The sequence below is a fragment of the Anoplolepis gracilipes genome, chromosome 1 (assembly GCF_047496725.1).
Source record: "Anoplolepis gracilipes chromosome 1, ASM4749672v1, whole genome shotgun sequence".
Taxonomy (NCBI): Eukaryota; Metazoa; Arthropoda; class Insecta; order Hymenoptera; family Formicidae; genus Anoplolepis; species Anoplolepis gracilipes.
In genome coordinates, this window is record NC_132970.1 from 11,777,267 (window position 1) to 11,796,096 (window position 18,830).

Sequence of the window (18,830 nt, forward strand, 5' to 3'; positions counted from 1 at the left end):
TCGTTTGTATATAAACACGCGATTCCGTTACTTCCTATAGATATTTGGAAAGGGAATTTTGAACTCGTGCCGTTTTATCGATTAAACGCCGACGTGTACTTTAATATCGGCGCGCATTGCACGGCGCGAATGCTTCAATGTCACGCACGGGAAATTATTCCCGTAACTGTGCAACTTTTGTGAAAAGGGCTCGAGACACTTCGAAACTGGGGGACATTCTTTTTGAAAAATTACGTAGGAAAAGGAAGGAGCAAGGATATTGCCGCATATATATCTTTGAGCGTTTTTGATTTTATTTTTTTTTTAAACGTTATTACTTTTAACGTCGCATACATTTGCATGTGTTTTACACTCTAAAATAGTCTGAGCAGTAACAGGAAATAGACTAATAATTAGTAAGTCAATTATGATTTTTTTGATTATTTATATTTTATATAATAAGCCAGAAGATTAAAAAATATATATATATATATATATTATAACATTGTTGTAACATGATATGTTTATTGAAATTAAGCAAAACAAATTAGCAACAGGTATATAATTAAATATTCGTCGTTACGTATGTATATAATTTCATAATAATATAATAGGATATATATTAGTTATTGTACAATTTTTCTTCTAGAAAACACATATACATAGAGAGATTTTATGATGATCAAACTCGTAGTTGAAAAGAAATGAGAGAAACTATATATATACACACACACACACACACACACACATACACACATAGTATTGTGCGTACATACATCTCGGCACAAATAACGTAGCCAGACATTTCTTGCGCACATGTTTCCCACACACATACACACGTGTTTTATTTCGAAACGTTGCGTCGTTCGCGTAAAACATTCTGTCGCCCGAAGAATCGTAGGAAGAGACTTTCCCAGACACGGACACAATGCGGTAACGATTGCGGCAAAGTGAGAGCGACGTTCCACCGACGTTATATCGTTCGATCTGAAACGATCTGAAACGCTACTCTATCGCGAACAAACGAGCGTATTTTCGCCGTACATCGTACATACACTCGTAACATTACGTATATAACGAAACGGACAAAGAGAGCGAGATAACGAAATATACTGTTGGACAGATTACATCTTCCCCGCGCGTTAATTCGTGGGGAAAAAAAGAAAAAAAGAAAAAAAAAAACATTGGGCGAGGAGACGTGTTTGCGATTCTCTTCTCGATGCCATGCATCATCCGATGACTCTTCTCGATCGCTCTTTCGGAGATACTCGCGCCACTTTAAATATACACATCCGCGCACCAAGAACCGATCAAGGACATGGATTTTGCGCTACTCTTGTGCGGATGCTGCATCATTCCCGGCTTTGTAACTATAGCTTTGTAACGAACGATGTCTTAACCATCGTCAAACTCGAGGCTTCTCGAAGGACAAGCCAAAGTTAAGAGGGCCGCGCCCTAAACGCTCGTATATCTGGACGCCTACTGTGTCTCGAGTCTGGCAAGAATATTAAGTCCCTATACGTTTATACATCATTCAATATTGTTTACACGCGGTGGAGAGAATTTTTTTTTCACGTGGCTGGCATAGTGACGCGTTCGATGTCTCGCTAATAACATCCTCGATTTGTGAGGGAATCCACGATCGTACAGGAGTTTGAGCGCCAAGAATTTCTAAAACGTGACTGTATCTGTGTGCGATGGCGTAAAATGCGGGTATTTTAAAAGGCATCTCAAGTTTTAGTCGGACGTTTATCTTGAAACGCGCAGTTGAACGAATACGGGCTCCAGAGTCAGCCCGTAAAAGAGCTTCGTTCGACTCGGTTCGGTTCTCGGTTCAGCCTGGCTCGCTTTGAATCGGCTCGCGCGAGTCGAGGTGATCGAAGCGGTCGAGGCGACGGCGACGTTCCCGAACCTTTAGTCGAATAGAAGATCGATGGGTCGCCTTTCCTAGTATCGAGAAGCAATAGTAGAGAAGAGGAACTATAAAACAATAGCACTGATTACTGGATGGCGCAAGGGTGTGGCAGCGCCATTGAGTCGTTACACGCAGGAATGGAGAGCCAGTAGGGGGATAATACGAGGGAGAAAGAGAGAGGGTGTACGTCTGTGTACGATGTTTGTGTGTGCGCATGGGCGTGCGAGCGAGCGCGAGCGAGCGCGAGCGAGAAAGAGGGACGAGGGGAAGGAGAGGGGGTGAGAAAGAGAGGGAAGACGGGCAGGAGACAAGGACGGACGGAGACTGGTAGAAGTGGTGGCGTGGCGGGGAGGTACGACGCGCGGACGGGGACAAGGATGAACCACCTTAAAGGGGATAGCGTGGATCATAAATAATCAATATTATACCTGCGACCGATATAGAAAAATTTCAGGATGGCATTCAACCGCGTCGTCGAATCCGCTGAATAGTTGAGCCCACATCTTTTCACGATCTGTCGATCCCGCGGCCGAAATTCTACGCGTACGTATATGGTTTGACGTATAAAAATGCATTCCTCGCGGAACGATCATGATTTCGGCGATTGGTCTATTTTTTATAGACGTAAAATGCGCGCAAGCCTAATACAAGCGGTAAACCGACGGATTTAATAACCGCAATTCGCAATTTATATGATTCGAAATTGCGTACGCAATTTGCGATAGTGATATCTCCATTCCAAGAGAGAGAGAGAGAGAGAGAGAGAGAGAGAACGGACACAACGTGGTACACCTGCTATTTTTATTAAATTACTGTTTGCAGACGCATGCAACCTAATAGCAACAAGCAACTCGAATTTACGATTAATCATCAACCGATACAAGGTTTTTTCAATTTTGCTCACAATTTAAATATATTACATTATAAAGAATTTACATTTAAATATTTTTGATACGTAAAAGTTTTTATAACGAAGGAAAGGCGAAAGGAAGAGCGAGCATATAAAAAGTGTTTTTTTCATAGCTTGTATTATCATCGGAACAGTATTCAACTAATGTTATTTCTAAAATAATACATTTTTCGAAATAATGTATTTTACGCTTCTCTCAATCTCTCGATCAATTATTACCGCACATAACGACGTTCGCATTTTAACACGTACGCAATTCTATTTGAAATGGTGCGTGGATCATCTAATCTAAAATGCTGCTGCGTGAAAATTTTCACGCGATCACGTAGAATAATAAAACACGAAAAATAAAGTTGGTAAAATGTTGCGATAAACGCGGACGCTCCTCGCCTTGTCTTACGCGTCGCGACGAATAACATTTACATATTGAAAATATCAAAGTGCGTGAAATGCGCTTGACTTGCGTCGTTTCATTTTCTTCCGTTGTTAGAAGTAGAAGGCAATGTATCATAAACTCGCGCTCGCACGACGAATGCGTTTTATGTGTCGCCCAGTCTACCAGCAATATAGCGTTTCCCGTTAGCGATGTAACGTTTCCCGTTCGGAATATTACTTTCCACATTTACGATCGCGCATTAGGCGAGGATATACGCATCGACAAGATGCCTCGAAAAAAAAAAAACGGAACAATTTTTATTAAATAAAGCAACTAATAAATAAAATATTTAAAATAATAACAATAATCGGATTGGAAATATATATATATATATATATATATATATATATATATATATATATATTGATATTGCAGTTCTGGAATTTTCTAAAAAAAAAAAAAAAAAAAAAAGTCTTACATATCTCCTTGGATTTTCGACGCACAATTTTTGCGCGTACTTTCTGACGTTACGTGACGAGAGACGCGATAAGAAGCGGGAAGAATAATTTATTCAACGGATTAAAAATTCTCGCGTTGCTGCATGATTCATTTAAAGGACAATTCTCAGCTCCGGAACAATTTGCGGATCAATGACATCACTCGCCAATTTCGCAAATTCCGTCGTTAAAAGTGCAAGGACTGTAGGACGCGAAAGTGACACGAGCGCTGGCCGTTTCCATTATTCGCGAAATCGATCCTACGTCGTTATTGGCGTCGAGATACCGCTAGAAAATACGACGACGATCTTTTTTACGGCGATGGTGCTTATCAAGGCGTGACTTGTGCGCGGACGCGCGTGCTGTACTTGCACGCGTCGAGCGATTTTTTCTTATTTACGTGCCGTATGAAGAAAGATTGCGGCGTGAAAAGTGAGTATGCATGAGGAACCGATGATTTTTCAAAATATTTGTTGCGATCGGAGAATTATCGACGAGAAAATGTCATTTTAGTTGTCCTCTAGACTAGACGATCGACGGCAGACTAATTTTTCAGCTCGCCAATAATAGATAAGAATTATATATGTTTATCGATTTTTTGGTATTTATGTGCTAGGAAATAAAAGCACGTGGAGAGTTTCTGAAAAATGATGCAACATCTGTAATCGAATAACTTGGAATAAAAATGTTTGTCGCAATATATGTAAACTTTCTCTCTTTTTCAATCGAGCAATTAAAATTGCTCGATTTCTGCGAGAAATTATTTATTGGCAATTTCTATTAAACTAAATTGATAGTTGCTTTAATCAATCAATCTAATCAATTTTAATCGAATTGTAAAACGTGTATCACGTGGAAAATTTTAAAGTTATGTGATGCGATATAGAGATCTCTGATTTATGTATTCTTTTTAAAAAAGCTATTGTGAGAAATAATTTTAGTATTTTTTTTATAGAGTTATTGGAGAAGGATGAAGGAAATATAATATATTAATATTGAATAAAATTTTCTATACAAATAAGAAAAGTGTAACATATAAAAAATTAGAATGCTTAAATTTCACTTAAAGAATTCTCTCTATCAATTTTTTCGACGAGCCTTCTTTATTCGATTTCGATGCCATCGTACTGTCCTCGATACATCTTTGTCATTTAATGAACGGCCATTGCATCTGGCGATAGTTAAACATCATTCGTCGCATATGTGTTACGAACATGGAAGCTGAATAGTTAGTTCCATTAGTTAGTTGCGTCATTTCTACAAGAGCATTGGCATCGTCATCGTTAAAGGTAGCTGCTGTCAGTTCGCGGAAATCCATTTTCGGAGCCATCTGCCAGAAATTGTCGTACTCAAACTTTGATTGTTACTTCGCATGCACAGAATCTCCTTTCATCCTCGTAACCACATCCGCATGAAATACGAAATTCGACGATTTGCGTTATAATCGGTATCATTTTCGGAAACATCGGAACATTTCGAGTCGGCGATTCAGAAAAAAATAAGAATTTCGAAAGCGGAGGCTAAACACATTTCTTTTTCATACTGAATACTAAAGCTTTATTAACATTCATGAGGTATGCAGTTTTTACTATGTATTTGCAAGTATACGCTGTAAACAATGTAGAAAAATATGTAAATAAGAATTTTTTGATTAAATTCTCACGTTAGAATTTTAATAAATTTCATTCTCGGTGTAATGAGAGTTGCGTTTTCATTATCACGAGTAAGAATACAGGAATTTTTAATACATTATTTTTATATTTTACATCTCTGTAATATTTTAAAATAAAACGTTTTTAAATGCTTCAGAAAAAATACAATTCTTGGAAAAATCGGGATCTAAGCGAGTTTTTAAGTATCGTGCAGCGCAAACTTGACATTCTGGTTCTCAAGTAGAAAAGACCCTGATCGTCGATAAGATCGCATGATTCAAAGCTCGACCGGAGAGGTTTGTCTCCGGCACAACATGCATTTGCAGATTGCAGTTTGCAGTGCGCGTGTTTTCGCTTCAACTACGATCAGATAGAGTAGAAACTTACATAAAGATGTATAAAACACGGACTTTCGTCGTTGTTGGTGCCCTCTCGCGAGATAAGTTGTAAAGAATCATATTCTCCCATTTTCACTAGACTCTGCGTTAACAATTATTGGAGGATTTCTTTGCTGCCAACGAAATAGCCAATGATTGAAGACTTTCGGAGCATGTAAATAAGGCTTAAGATTCCTGTGTCTTTATTACCTTACTATAGCTGTATTGCGCTTTATATATCATACGTGATTAATTGAAAAAAAAATATATATATAATTTAAAAAAAAACAAAAAAAAGCAATTTGTATACTTTAATAAAATTTCAAGGAAATATATATCTTATTTACATGTTTATAAACGGTACGTATCGTCCTTTCCCAAATTTTTTGAATATTTTATATATATATTTATTTCTTATATTTTACAAAAAAAAAAAGTGTTGTAATATTTATTATTTTATTGTACTAAATATTTTCTTTGAAAAATTAAAAATTACACATTCGTTTCTTTTACGAGAATATATTTACCGTTTTGTCGATTTTGATTGGTTTACTAGAATCTGATAAACCAAACATTCGGCTTAAGACATTTATGGCAGCTACATTTTTGGCTTCCTGGATTGTTTGACCAAAGCCTAAAAAATAATATAAGGAATAAATAAGCAATTATTGCATATATTGATAAATGAAATGTATTAAATAAAATTGCGTTCCCATTATCACTTACCTGAACCTAGAAATTCTTTGTCAGAATACATTGCGACATGATATGCGACTAATAGTGTACTTTGTCCCGCTTGCCCGATAAGTCGCGGTTCAACGGGCGATCTGTTTTGTTTCTGTAGAACATCATTTAAAATTTCGACTGGTTGATCTGGATTCCAGATTTCTGTTAAATCTTTCTCAACTAGTATTACAATTAGGAAATCTTTAACAAAATTTGCCACATGATTCGTGTCTACACTTTCTGCAAGTGCTGCAACAAGTGCAAGGAACGTATCAGCTAAAGTTTTCTTTGCTACTGGATGTTCCTAAAATAATAATTGACAAATAATAAATTAAAAATGATGTTATTTTTTACTTGCAACAGATTTCTATCTCTCTCTTCACACATATATACTTACTTCAGTTAAAATAATATCTTTAGTTCCAATATGAGAAGCTACTTTGGCGAGTGTTTCTTCGGAAAGAAGATAATCATGTAATAAACTGGAATAGAATTAATTTTTTATTATTCAATCTATATAAAATTTAAATTTTTTAAATTTAAACTTGAATCATACATACATTATGACATTCTCAGGTACATGAGGTAAAACTTGGGTTAAGTAATTTTGTACAATTTCTGAGGTAAGCTTCTCGCCTTTCATAATAAGATCTGTGTTATCCTGTACATCAAGTTTAGGGTCTTCTATTCCCATTTGTTTCTGCCGTTCTTCTTCTCGAATAATATACGATCTATGAGTGAAAGCTTGCTCCAATTTTTCAAAATTGAAATCTTCGGATAGTCTCTTATTAAATGCATAAATTTCTGCAGATCTGTTCCATTCCAAGAAGGTATTGCGCTTTGGTTCTTGCACAGGTACTTTCTTTTTGCGTGTAGTTATTGCTATTTGCGTTGCAGCCACCCATCTTTTAATACATCTTTGTCCTGTAACACAAAATTATATAGATAAATTTGATAAGACAAATTATTACAATTCTATTTATTTTAACGAGATCGCACAACTACATAATATATTATAAATAGTAAGTCTAACCTTCGTAATTTACAGAGCGCACTCCTTTACTTAGGATAACAGTTTTAACACACGAACGTAAGGTGTTCATGTTAGAATGATAATTTCGTTATTTAAATTGTTTCAGAGAAATTGTTCGTCAACACCTGTCAGCAGATATCCTCACTCCAAATAATTTACAGCTCGACACAATAGCTTATTAATTCAGGTTAGGTATAAACACAAGAATTTTCTACACAATTTCGTCCGAGTATTCTTTATTTTACCAAAAAGTACACGGTAAATTAATTTTTTTACTTGACCTTTCAACCTGCATAAATTCCCACGTAATTGGCAACTTTTTTAAACAATTTTATATTTATACAATAAAACGAAAAAAAACATACCAGTGCCAAGAGACACACAGGAATGAAAAGCTCAAAGATCCTTTATCATATCTCGATATGTGACTATCTATGATCGATAACTCTTATGATTATCGATAATGGTTTGCAAAGATGTCCGTCAGGTAGCGCTGACGTAATTTTCTCCACGGGTCTCGCGCGGGTTTTTTTTTTTGTTTCTCTCGGACGATTTCTCTGGACCACGAAAGAGCGGTCGGATCGAGATGCTGCATAAACGCGGCAACTGTGTTAGCAGTAATTGACAGCTGCCGAAAAGCCACGGCGATCGAGCGTGAGTGCGCGGTCGCGAGGGGCGCGCGATCGCGGAGAAAAAAGTCGGCGCGAATGTGCGTGATATCAACGCGAGGATTTCGAATCGCCCGGAGCGATAGCTGCGGGGACAATCGGCCTCATCTCATCGGATTCTATCAGCGACGGTTTGCCATGCCGTGCACGAGAGAGAAAGAGACACCTTTTTAAAGGCCCGGGCGTGTTTACAGTTCCACGCGCATCTCGAGAGAGAGAGAGGTTTGTTCCTTTAGTCTTTCTTCCTCCTTTGTACTTGTAATACTTGTAAGGGAAGAGATCTCGAGATCGGCGCTGGTTAAACGAGACAATTTTGTGCTTATTGTTCATTGTAAAGAAATTGAATTTATATTTGAAAACTTCAAAGTTTGGATTTTTTTTAATGCATAGTTTACGATAGAATTTTACACGAAGAGAATAGGATGAAATGGAAAAAACTTCCGTAAGTGGAGAATGTATTCGGATGTTGTTGATAATTTAGATATGTTTAAAAAGTAGAGAAATTAACTTTCTATTCATTAAATATATATGAAGCTGAAAATAAGTAGTGTAATTATTTATTACTAATTGTTTGATCTTAGATTGATTCGCTTTTTCGAATATTGAAAATTTTGCAAAGTACGAATTTGAAAGATAAAATTTAAGAAATGAAATAAATTGTACAAAAAAAGATAAAACAGCATTTTTCGTGTTTATTTCATATCTTTTTTAGCATCTATATATATATATATATATATATATATATATTGTCCATCGATTAAATTATATTAAATTATATTAAAAATAAAAAGTGTATGTGGTGTGTGTGTTTATAGGAAAAGAAGATACTGCGATAGGAAAAAGGAAAGTTTTTTCGACTTGTTTAAAACATCATCGTCATAAGAAGAGAAAGATTGCAGACAGTGCAAGAAGAACATGCCTGTTGCTTTTGATGGTAATAAAAACGGTGCAAGTGAGACGAAAATTTGCTGGAGAACGTGGGCCCTCGTTCGCAAGAGTGGCAAAAACTTTGGTCTCTCTTCGGTTTCCCAGATATGTGCCCGACAGCCCGAGGACGTACCCCTTTCTGTCAACGCGTTGAACGACTTTTGGTAAGCCACGTTTTATTCGCAATCGAGGACAGGTGGATGGACAAACGACTTTAGTCGTTCAAAGCCCATCAATCATAAATTGTTTGCTTATGCCTATTTTCACATTCCTGGACAATCATTTGCCTAAAGGTGAACGTATAATCCTAATGATATATGTATGTCGACATTTATGTATTATTCTGTCTATTTTGTTCTTTTTTTCATATCATTTTCTATCTGAAAATATGCATCTGCTTTAATTTAAATGCCAAAAATGTAATTAATCTTTACTTTCAAAAATATTAAAACACAATTAATTGGAACTCATTAGGTCTCTGAAGAAGTTCCTTAGGGATATAGAAAAGTACAATTAAAATATAATTCCACTAAAAGTATAACTAAAAAATTTCAAGTCGTCGAGTATTTCGATTGAAATATATGAAATAGAAATCCATACACACCGTATTAGAAGACATCAAATCCTTTTTCTTGTTCCTCTTTTAAATTTTACTTAATATTTCTTATGGATCTTGAAACCGTTAGAACCGTTAAAGAGCTAAGATAATTCCTTCAATATTTACTTGTTAGTTATATCAAACGTTATATTTTAAATGGCTCTCTCTTTCTTATGGAGAATAATGGAAAGATAGTTCCCGATCAAAATTAATCGACATTATAGGAATCTATTCTTGTATATTTTATTTTATTAAAAGATAAAATATTTATAAATACGACGAGCATCAACGTCATAAGATCTCGAGATCGAATCAAATTCGATGAAGTCGATGAGATTGTACCGGGTGTTACGTGACGTTCGTAAAGAGATAAAAAAAGAGAGAAAAAAAAAACAGAGCGAAATATGTAAATTTCATACGCGTAAAGGGACAAGATGAGCGTGGATTCTTGCGAGAGACGCTAGGAAGGATAAAGTAGGAGAAGAGAGGAAAACGAGAGGGGGAAGAAAAGAAGCGCTGTGGAGAGATGGACGAGAGAGGTACGGGAAATATCGAGATGAAGCGGGTGCGGGGAGAGGAGAGAGAAAGAGAGAGAGAGAGAGAAAGAGAGCGAGAGAGAGAGAGAGAGCTCGATGTATAAGGTATTCTGGTATAAGCTTTAGTTTGGGTAGCCCTCTTGGAATGCGGCGGTCGCTTACACCACGTCGCTTATGTGTATATACGTGTACGTACACACACATACACACATATGTGTATTTAATGCCGCGTATAGGTCTTACGTACGAGTTTCAACGCCGCGTCAAGAGTATCACGCGCCCTGATCATATACTTTCCTCCGCGCCCACGCGTTTACGCTCAGCTGTATCGAGCGAATCTTTAAATCTTTCGTAATTTTTTAATTCTTTATAAATGAAATAAAAGAAGAAAAAAAAACGGTGCAACTGGGGAATTTTTATAAACTTAGTATCTCATTCTTAAAATTACCCGAAAAAAGTCGATATATAATTTAAATATAAATATATGTAACTATTAATTTATATATATATATGAAATTATAAATATATTTATATATATAATTATATATATATAATAAATTATGTCCGTATATATACAAGAAAAATAATTAGAAGATTAATTGAACAATAATTAAAAGAGTAATTTTCGTTATTGTTTAAAAAAATAAAATTTGAAGAATAAGAAAATGCCTTTATACAGGATGCCCCAGAATTTTAGGACACAGGACGTGCAGCGTGTTTGTCCGCACCAGAAGAAGCAACTTTTTTCTCAATAAAAATGTCGAGACATTAATAATTTTTGAGTTATAAACAATATTAGGTGGAATTTACTTTACTAAAATTTTTATTTAAGACTTACAATTAATTACAAAGATATATAGTAGCAAAATTTGGAAGTTTGCAAAAAATTATGACCTTCCTCGATATTTTCGCTGAGAAAAAAGTTGCTTCTTGTGGCACGGTTAATCAGGCTGTGCATTCCGTGTCTCCAATTTCTGAGACACTCTGTATAATTATCTATAAATTTATATATGATTATATATAGACAATTTTCTTCTCACTTTTTTTAAATTTCGCTTAAAAAATAATGCGATTATTTTTCTAATTATTTTTCCTGTATGTACAGAGATTATACAAGATAGAGATTATACAAGAGAAAGGAAACATTACATATAGACAAATTTTATATATAATTATATATATTTATATTTGATTACATATGAACTTTTTCTTCCTAGGATAGAATAGCATTTTAAAATAATCATGAGAGTTCCGACTTTTTCCCGCCAAGAATTCTACAGTTCTATGTTTTAAAAACAAAGTTGTAGTGATTAAGAATATAAACAGATCCATAGAAAGATATGAAGTTTATGTTTTCACTATAAGAAACTTAATCGCAACTTACTTACTCGAAATCGATTATTATTCGAATATTAATACTTTTTAATAAAACTACATGTATAATGTAAGACGCTAAAAATTCTAGATGTTTGAAAAAGATTTTACAAATCATCATGAATAAAAAACTTGACGTTTGTGAAGAATTTAGCTCTTAGAAAAGTCTAACGATAATCCATCACACTTGTGGGACCAGAATAAAAAAAGAAATAAAATTTTTTAATTTGGAATTTTCCAAGTTTTTTTCCCCAGAAACTGGACGAATTTTCGCGACTTTTCGTTAAGTTAAAGAAATTTTTTAAAGAAGCACATCACAGAGTGAAGGCTAAGAAAAGGATATATTTGAAATATCTTTCTCGATGAAATGATTTTAAAAAATAATTTATCGACATAGAGATCATACATCATAGTTTGAACATGTTTTATATAAAATTAGCTTTCTATTAAAAAATTATATTTTTATAGAATTTTTTTATAGAATACAAATTATATTTTTATAGAATACGAATTATATTTTTAGAAATGTAAATTTTATTTTGTACATGACGTAAATAGTGTGAAGGAAAATTTATTTAACTAAAATTAGAGTGCATCCGCAACGTATTGATGCAATTGGTTCTCTTAAGGGACCAGTAATCATCAGTGGATTGATCGAGACGAGTCGGACGAGCTGTCAGGTGTCGCCTCGAAGGCATCGCTGTATCGTCATACATTTTAACCACTTCCTTGATTTGCCGGGGTATACTCACAGGAGATATCACATTCTTGCCTGATTGATATGTAATAATATGGTATAAAAAAAGCTAATGGAACCAAGTATATTTCCAGGAAAATACGCACATTTGATTTTAATTATTATTACTAAAAGTTAACAAAGGCAGGTAGGAGTAATAATAAATACTGATGGTTGTAAAAATTTGGCGGGAAATTGACCGATAATGTTCTTTAATTTATTATTTGTAAAATTCTTTTTTTTTTAACTTTTGTAAATATTTGTAAATTTTTTAACTGTATTTGTAAAATTTAAGAATCTTGAATTTTAATTTAAATTAAAAAATGTTTTTATCTTTAGTGGATTTTGAAATTATGTACACGGTTAAGAAAAAAGAGATTAAACTAATTAAAAGGTTAAAGAAAGTTAAATTAAAATGTAAAAAAAAAACAAAAAATTAAAAAATACAATAAAATGCATACCAATCCATAATATACTACTAAACTAATAGTAATTTTTTTCCTGTATATATTTTTTTGTAATATAATATTTTATTGTTTATATTCTATTGTATTGTTCCGTAGAAAGCACTAGTTGAGGGAAAGATCGGGAATATCGATCTTCTCAAAATTTCTTTCAAACAAATATGGCATTATTTTCCGAGAAATATTTAATATCCAATTTGTCTTTTTATAAAATCACTTTATCGGACGATTATCGGTTGACCCTGATTTTCTTCTGACAAATGATAGACTTACGCCGAGAGCGCAACTTTATATTCGTATATATACCTGCTCATTCTCAGATGTAGGTATATACACATGTATATCCGGCCGACATGTATATAATCAGTTAAAAAGATGTATGTGTGAGACCAGTCGAGGTCAGTTAAAAGTACACTTCAGGACAACGTCATTTTTGGCGGGTCCGTTTACTTTACATCAGCTACTTCAGAGTCTCATACGTTATTAAATAAGTCACCGAAATGAGAATTGAGTGCAGTCTATTCATATGCGATCTATTCTTTTTTCAAGAAACGTGAGAAATATATATACAAATTTTACAAAATCTTTCCCGTCTTATGTAAACTAGACGATGTCCGAACTCTCATTTTTTTAAATAAAAAGAAAATTTAAATTTATCAATATATATCAATATTTATACACAGTTAATATTTTTTTCTAAATTTTGAAAACAAGAGCGTTCTTGGGAGCTTTTCATTAACTTTTAAAAAGATTTTTTTTTTTTTTATAATTTACATATGATTTTTATAATATTAAAAATAGCCGAAAAAGGATATACTGGCTTTATATGACTGCCCCGTCATTCCAACCTGGAGAACTGTCGTACTGATGAGATTCGGCGAATATTACATCGATAAAACTTCTTCGAAAGAGCAGCCGGGCACGTCAAGGGATACGACGACGGCGTCCCCCTTCTTGAAACGCACGCTTAAGGAAGCACTTTGGGAGCCTTGGCAGAGTAATTGCATATGAGAGTTCGTCAAAGCGAGCAACACGAGCACAAACACGATGTTACGCGGGGCGAGAATTCCAGACCCGGGTACATTGAGATAGCATTTCTCATCCTTGATCCTCAAAACACTCTTTTCGAGTAAGAGACGCATCCGCGATGATGCATTCTCGTAGCGGCTTTTACACGTTTGTTTATCTGACCTGATAATTCGTCTGAGTTATCGTAATTTAGGTCAAATATATTCTCGTAATTTATTCTTTTCGTTCCGTTTTCTTACGGGATTATATATAATCGGTAGGTAGTAATTTTCCATACACGGGTAAAAATAGACGATGGTATCTTTTGAGAAAATAAAACAGAAATATAATATATGTGTATAAAAAGAAATAAGTTTCTCTAATTTTATATTTATTGAGATACATATATCACAAAAGAAAAATATAAGCAATTTATATTATTTCTAAAATATCTCTGCTCATTTTCTAAATTCTTATAGAATGTTACGCGCACAATAATTTCTGATTAACGAAATTAGCTTTCCAACTTTCCCTTCTTTTTCGCTTTTTGATTTTACTTCTTCTTTTGCACTTTCTTTTTTTTTTTTTGTATTAAAATGCATTTGAATAAGTATAATTTGGATATTATTAACGGAGTATGATTTTTATTGTCGGTTTTGTTTGATACTCTTTAATCGTATGAATAAAGTTTGAATAGTTGTTTTCCTCAACGTGATAAGCATCTTAGCGGTTAATTATCCACCCACAATTATCCGGCTGCTCGTTAATGACCTTCGCGCTCGAGAAAGTTTCGCATAATTACTTTCTTTCATAGATTATCCCTAGTTAGATAGTTTCTCGTGTGAATTGTGTGCTGCAGTTTCTGTATTATCTCCTGCGACGTGTTTGTACAACATTTCCTTTCATTCACCGAGTTTGGAAATGCATTTCACAATGTTCTTTCCTTCCGTAGTGATGAACAAATATCTCTCCCGATATTGTTCAACAACGAAATTTATCATTGTACAAATAACTAGGTCTGCTTAAATTCAAAATGTTATATTGACAGGATGCAATGATGTAAAACAAAATAACAGAGGAAGGAGTAAAAATTGAAATGACAACATTCAAATATAATGTACTTAGAGAGTTAGTAAAACACATGTTTTTTTTTTAAGAAATATTATACTATATATTCTAATAATGAACAAAGGCAATAGGAGCGCACGATGTAAAAAGACAAATAAAAACTCTAGTTTTTTTAAAATAAAAAAATATATTCTTTTTGTTTAACATGTGTTTTTGACACTTATGTTATATGTTAAATAGTGTTGAAAATAATTATGTGTAAAACAAAAAAAAAACTGTTTAAAACGTGTTTAAAAACATTATAGTGTATAAAAATATATATTCGTATAATATATTATACTTGAGATAATATACTGTTTAATAATATACTCTAGATCTAGATACAGTAAAAAAGTACAGGATGTCTACTCTCTGAAAAACATGGCAAATCTGAAATTTTCAGGAATTTTTTCATACTGCAAAATTCAGGGAATTTTATTGGAATTCAAGGAATTTAAAAAAAAATTCTCTCTGATAATTTTGCTCTTACATTGTAAATAGTCGGAAAGCTAAATAAATTATGCGTATAAAATATATTATAAATATATATCTATTTTTGCTAACGTATTCATTATCTTAAAAAAATATTGAATATGTAGTACATATTTTTTATTGTACAATACTTTGAATGATAAAAAATGATTGTTGCGCAAAATTTGCAGATTTCCCGGCGGCGCTAGCTCCTGGAGGACACCATGAACGTGGAACGGCCAACGATGGACGGCGGACAACAGCCGCTTTTTCTAAACGGCACTTCCGGTTGGGCCGGAAGTATCTCCGGTCCTCAACAGTCTACCGTGCAGACCACTGGCGCTCCGTCGGAACATTACGGGGGACCGCTCAGTCTGAGTATTTGCATATCCGATTCGGGTCACGAGATACTTCGTCCGAAGCCACGACGGTGAGCGCATTCCTCTTTGTTTCAAAGTCACTCGACACTTATCTTAATGGAGATCTGATTAATGGCTGTCGATCCACCCGGCAATCTGCTAAGGTGTGATAAGGATTAATCGAATGAAAATTGTCTAGCATTTAACGTTATGTAACTTGAACTTTGACGAAATTAGATATTATCTTTATTATTATTATATATTTACTGTTGTTATTTTACAAAAACTAAAAAATCCTACACTTATATATAATATTAAAAAGAAATTAATCTGCTTCTTGCTATTTCATAAAAGCTTCTTCACTCAATACACATGAGACGTATTATGTAATTTCTTTTTATTTTACAATAGTAAGAGGAAAATTGCACATTTGGAGTTTTTGTGCATTAAATGTAGCTGCGGTAATACGGTTAATAAAATTCAAAGATTCAAAAAGGAAACGTTAAATGTTTTGGAATCTTTTTAATTTTGTTGAATGACTGCAAGAAAAAATATTTTTCTTTATTTGAGCCGAATTCTACCACCACATAAAATATGTCGAGAGATAAGATCTGAAAAAGATGTCTCGTGCATAAAAGAAGTTTACTATAGAAATATCGTTGAAAAGAGATGGAGAATTTAAAACCGAGACTCTCGTAGACATCGCATTGTCAGTTAACCTTTCGGGTCTTTGCACTTGCGGGTTGCAGAAATTCCTGAGTGGGTTCATAAGGTTCTACCGTTGAAGCGAAAAAGCAAAGTTAGTTGATACTCATTGTTCGTCTAGAAATCTCTGCGAGATAACTTAAATCTAGACCTACCGAGTTCTCTAACATCATGCCCGATCCCACTTTCATCTCGACTTTCATCTGACATACTTCAGTATCGTATCGCATATTACGGAAAAAAAAGAATTAGAAATACTTGATTCCACCTTTTTTTTCTGTCTTTTCTTTTTTCTGTTTTCGTTAATCTCGTAATAAATTTATGTTTATCAATTTCTTGTCAGACTTTTTTTTTCAGAAAACTAATTATAAAAAAACATCAAGACTCTTTCTCGGAGAAAATATGATTAATTAGTTTATATATAATCAATTTAAAATTATTGATTATTTTGTATCTAATTATATAAAATTAAACAAATGTATTAGAATATATGAGGATAGGTGATATTGTATAATTATATTTTATACGGAATTACTTTACATATTTTTATATTGATTACGAGCTCACATTTATTCGCGATTAGTGTAAAATAACGGTAATGTACAGCACACGCACGTTCTTTCCGTCAATGTATTTTACACCGTCAAATTGACTCAAGTGTCAGCATTTTTCCGACAATTTGAAAATTAAGCATCGATTAAATTGCGATTATTTGGGATAATAATGAGAATTTCAATGATTTCTACTGCCAATAACATTTGCAAACTTGATTTTGTGTACGCAACGAGACATTACCTTCGTAAATCCGATATTGTCAATTATAATGCCCAATTTTTTGCACATCGATTCGGCTGTTCCGATCGAGGATCGTTAAAATTTACGAGGCACGTAATTACAACCGATCCGATTAACGATCCCATTGGCAATGTTCGTCCTATATGACATAGCTTATCTTTCCCTGTTATTTAGTTTCATCAACATCACTTTCGATCCCAGTCACGGGAGCGAAAAATCTGCTCAGCATGCAGATAAGACACGGTCGAAATTTAAGAGCTCGTCTTTATACCGCTTCTACCAACTTTGTACGCGAAAACTCCTCCGGGAAGTTTATGATTTTCTTTTTTGTTTTTTTTATTATTATACGGTTCTTCTGCCGAAGACATTGCGTTGCGAAAGAAGCTGAATGTCGCGTAATGGGAGATGCAACTGGGTAAAAAATAAGGCGTTTTGTTCAGAGTACGAATTTTGTATATTCTCAGATAGCTTCGATCATGCTGGTGACTACTATTGTATAGTCATGCTCGCGAAACTTTTACTCTCGCTGCGCATCTCATTTCATTCAACGCTCAATCGTCCGATTCATTTTCTCGGTGGCGAATTAGGATGAAATAGAAATTAGTCTGGCATATTACCCATAATAGACGCACGCGCACGATCGTGCGAAAAGAGAGCTCGCTTTTAATTAGTTATCCGAAAGTCGGAAACTGGCGGGAAAACGTGGCATTGCATCTGGGAACGCGACTCGCGATTAAAGATGCACGTGAGGGGAAACCCCGTCAATGCAGATATTCAGGTTAATGGCTCTTTCCGCCTCACCTTCCTCCGCTCTTGCATAGCGTCGATCTTAACTAGCTTTTACTGTTAGCATTTATTATCCTCCTGCGCGTAAAATTCTGCACCGGTATGTCATTGATAGTTGCTACCAGAAGTAAAGTATCCGTAGGCGTAGAAATCGAATAGAGTGAATAAATACCTTGCGAGCCATTTTTTTTTACGCTTCGTTCAGATGGAGTACGGCTTTCAGATGCATTTTGCATGTTTTTTCCGGTGCTAATCATCTTTTAATATTTTAAATACAAAATGTCTAAGAAGGTGTTTATCTTCTTTTGACATTTGTTCTTTTTTTTTTTAATCATTAAAACATACATAATTGAATTAAATCTAATTTACATTTAATGACATTTTTTTCCAATGCTATATAACAGGGTGTCTGTTCTTTGGAAAACCTGGAATTGTCAGGAATTTTTTTTGTGTCTAAAGATCAGGGAATTCTATTGGGACTTGGCGAATTTTTGAAAAATTTCTCTCTTTGATAATTTTGAGCTTATATTGTAAGCAGTCGACAGTAGCTGATAAGTCAAATATGTATATATATATATATCTGTTTATATATTTAATGTTTTAATATTGAATGTACGACATACACATTTTTTTATTGTAATTTTTAATAATAAAAAATGAAAATGTATGCATAATATATTATGCAAATATTTATCTTAAAATATTTATTTTATTCGGTTTTTTAGTATATTTATATATCTAGCATTTGAAATATAAGTAGTTCTGTGTTCTTCCTTTGTATCAATACAAAATATTAGAAAATGCATACAATAAAAGAATTTATTTTAGAAA

The 18,830-nt window shown here is 33.9% G+C and overlaps 2 protein-coding genes across 7 annotated transcripts in view; one reads left to right on the forward strand and one right to left on the reverse strand.

The window, feature by feature from the left end:
- Positions 1 to 4,648: 4,648 nt before the first annotated feature.
- Mrpl44 (mitochondrial ribosomal protein L44) lies at positions 4,649 to 7,829 on the reverse strand. 5 transcript variants are annotated; one of them, XM_072891260.1, is made up of 7 exons: positions 7,466 to 7,829; positions 6,993 to 7,356; positions 6,830 to 6,914; positions 6,433 to 6,736; positions 6,234 to 6,340; positions 5,717 to 5,809; positions 4,649 to 5,007 (listed from the first exon to the last, which is right to left on the reverse strand). In XM_072891260.1, the coding sequence occupies exons 1-7, from the start codon at positions 7,533 to 7,535 to the stop codon at positions 4,825 to 4,827; spliced, it is 1,206 nt and encodes a 401-aa protein (XP_072747361.1). In that variant the 5' UTR covers positions 7,536 to 7,829; the 3' UTR covers positions 4,649 to 4,824. The 5 variants fall into 5 exon arrangements, 4 of the variants coding, with proteins under 4 accessions (XP_072747361.1, XP_072747450.1, XP_072747544.1 ...); XM_072891443.1 differs by having other exon boundaries at positions 4,883 to 5,286; positions 7,466 to 7,824; XR_012046603.1 differs by having other exon boundaries at positions 4,925 to 5,007; positions 5,717 to 5,840; positions 7,466 to 7,822.
- A 124-nt stretch (positions 7,830 to 7,953) lies between these two features.
- Positions 7,954 to 18,830, forward strand: part of LOC140664612 (ankyrin repeat and BTB/POZ domain-containing protein 2) — a 29,093-nt gene continuing 18,216 nt past the window's right edge. The window contains exons 1-3 of one of the 2 annotated variants that reach the window (XM_072890330.1): positions 7,954 to 8,575; positions 8,949 to 9,224; positions 15,546 to 15,784. In XM_072890330.1, coding sequence (XP_072746431.1) covers positions 15,579 to 15,784 — 206 coding nt within the window. In that variant the 5' untranslated portion in view covers positions 7,954 to 8,575; positions 8,949 to 9,224; positions 15,546 to 15,578. The remainder of the gene's footprint in view (positions 8,576 to 8,948; positions 9,225 to 15,545; positions 15,785 to 18,830) is intronic. The other variant, XM_072890249.1, reaches the window with a different exon arrangement.

Coding starts and splice junctions, on each gene's coding strand:
- Mrpl44 (XM_072891260.1), bottom strand. CDS start 7,535: ATGAACACCTTACGTTCGTGTGTTAAAACTGTTATCCTAAGTAAAGGA. Junction 6,915..6,992: donor GTACCTGAGAATGTCATAAT/GTATGTATGATT, acceptor ATTCTATTCCAG/TTTATTACATGATTATCTTC. Junction 6,341..6,432: donor CAAAGAATTTCTAGGTTCAG/GTAAGTGATAAT, acceptor ATTATTTTTTAG/GCTTTGGTCAAACAATCCAG.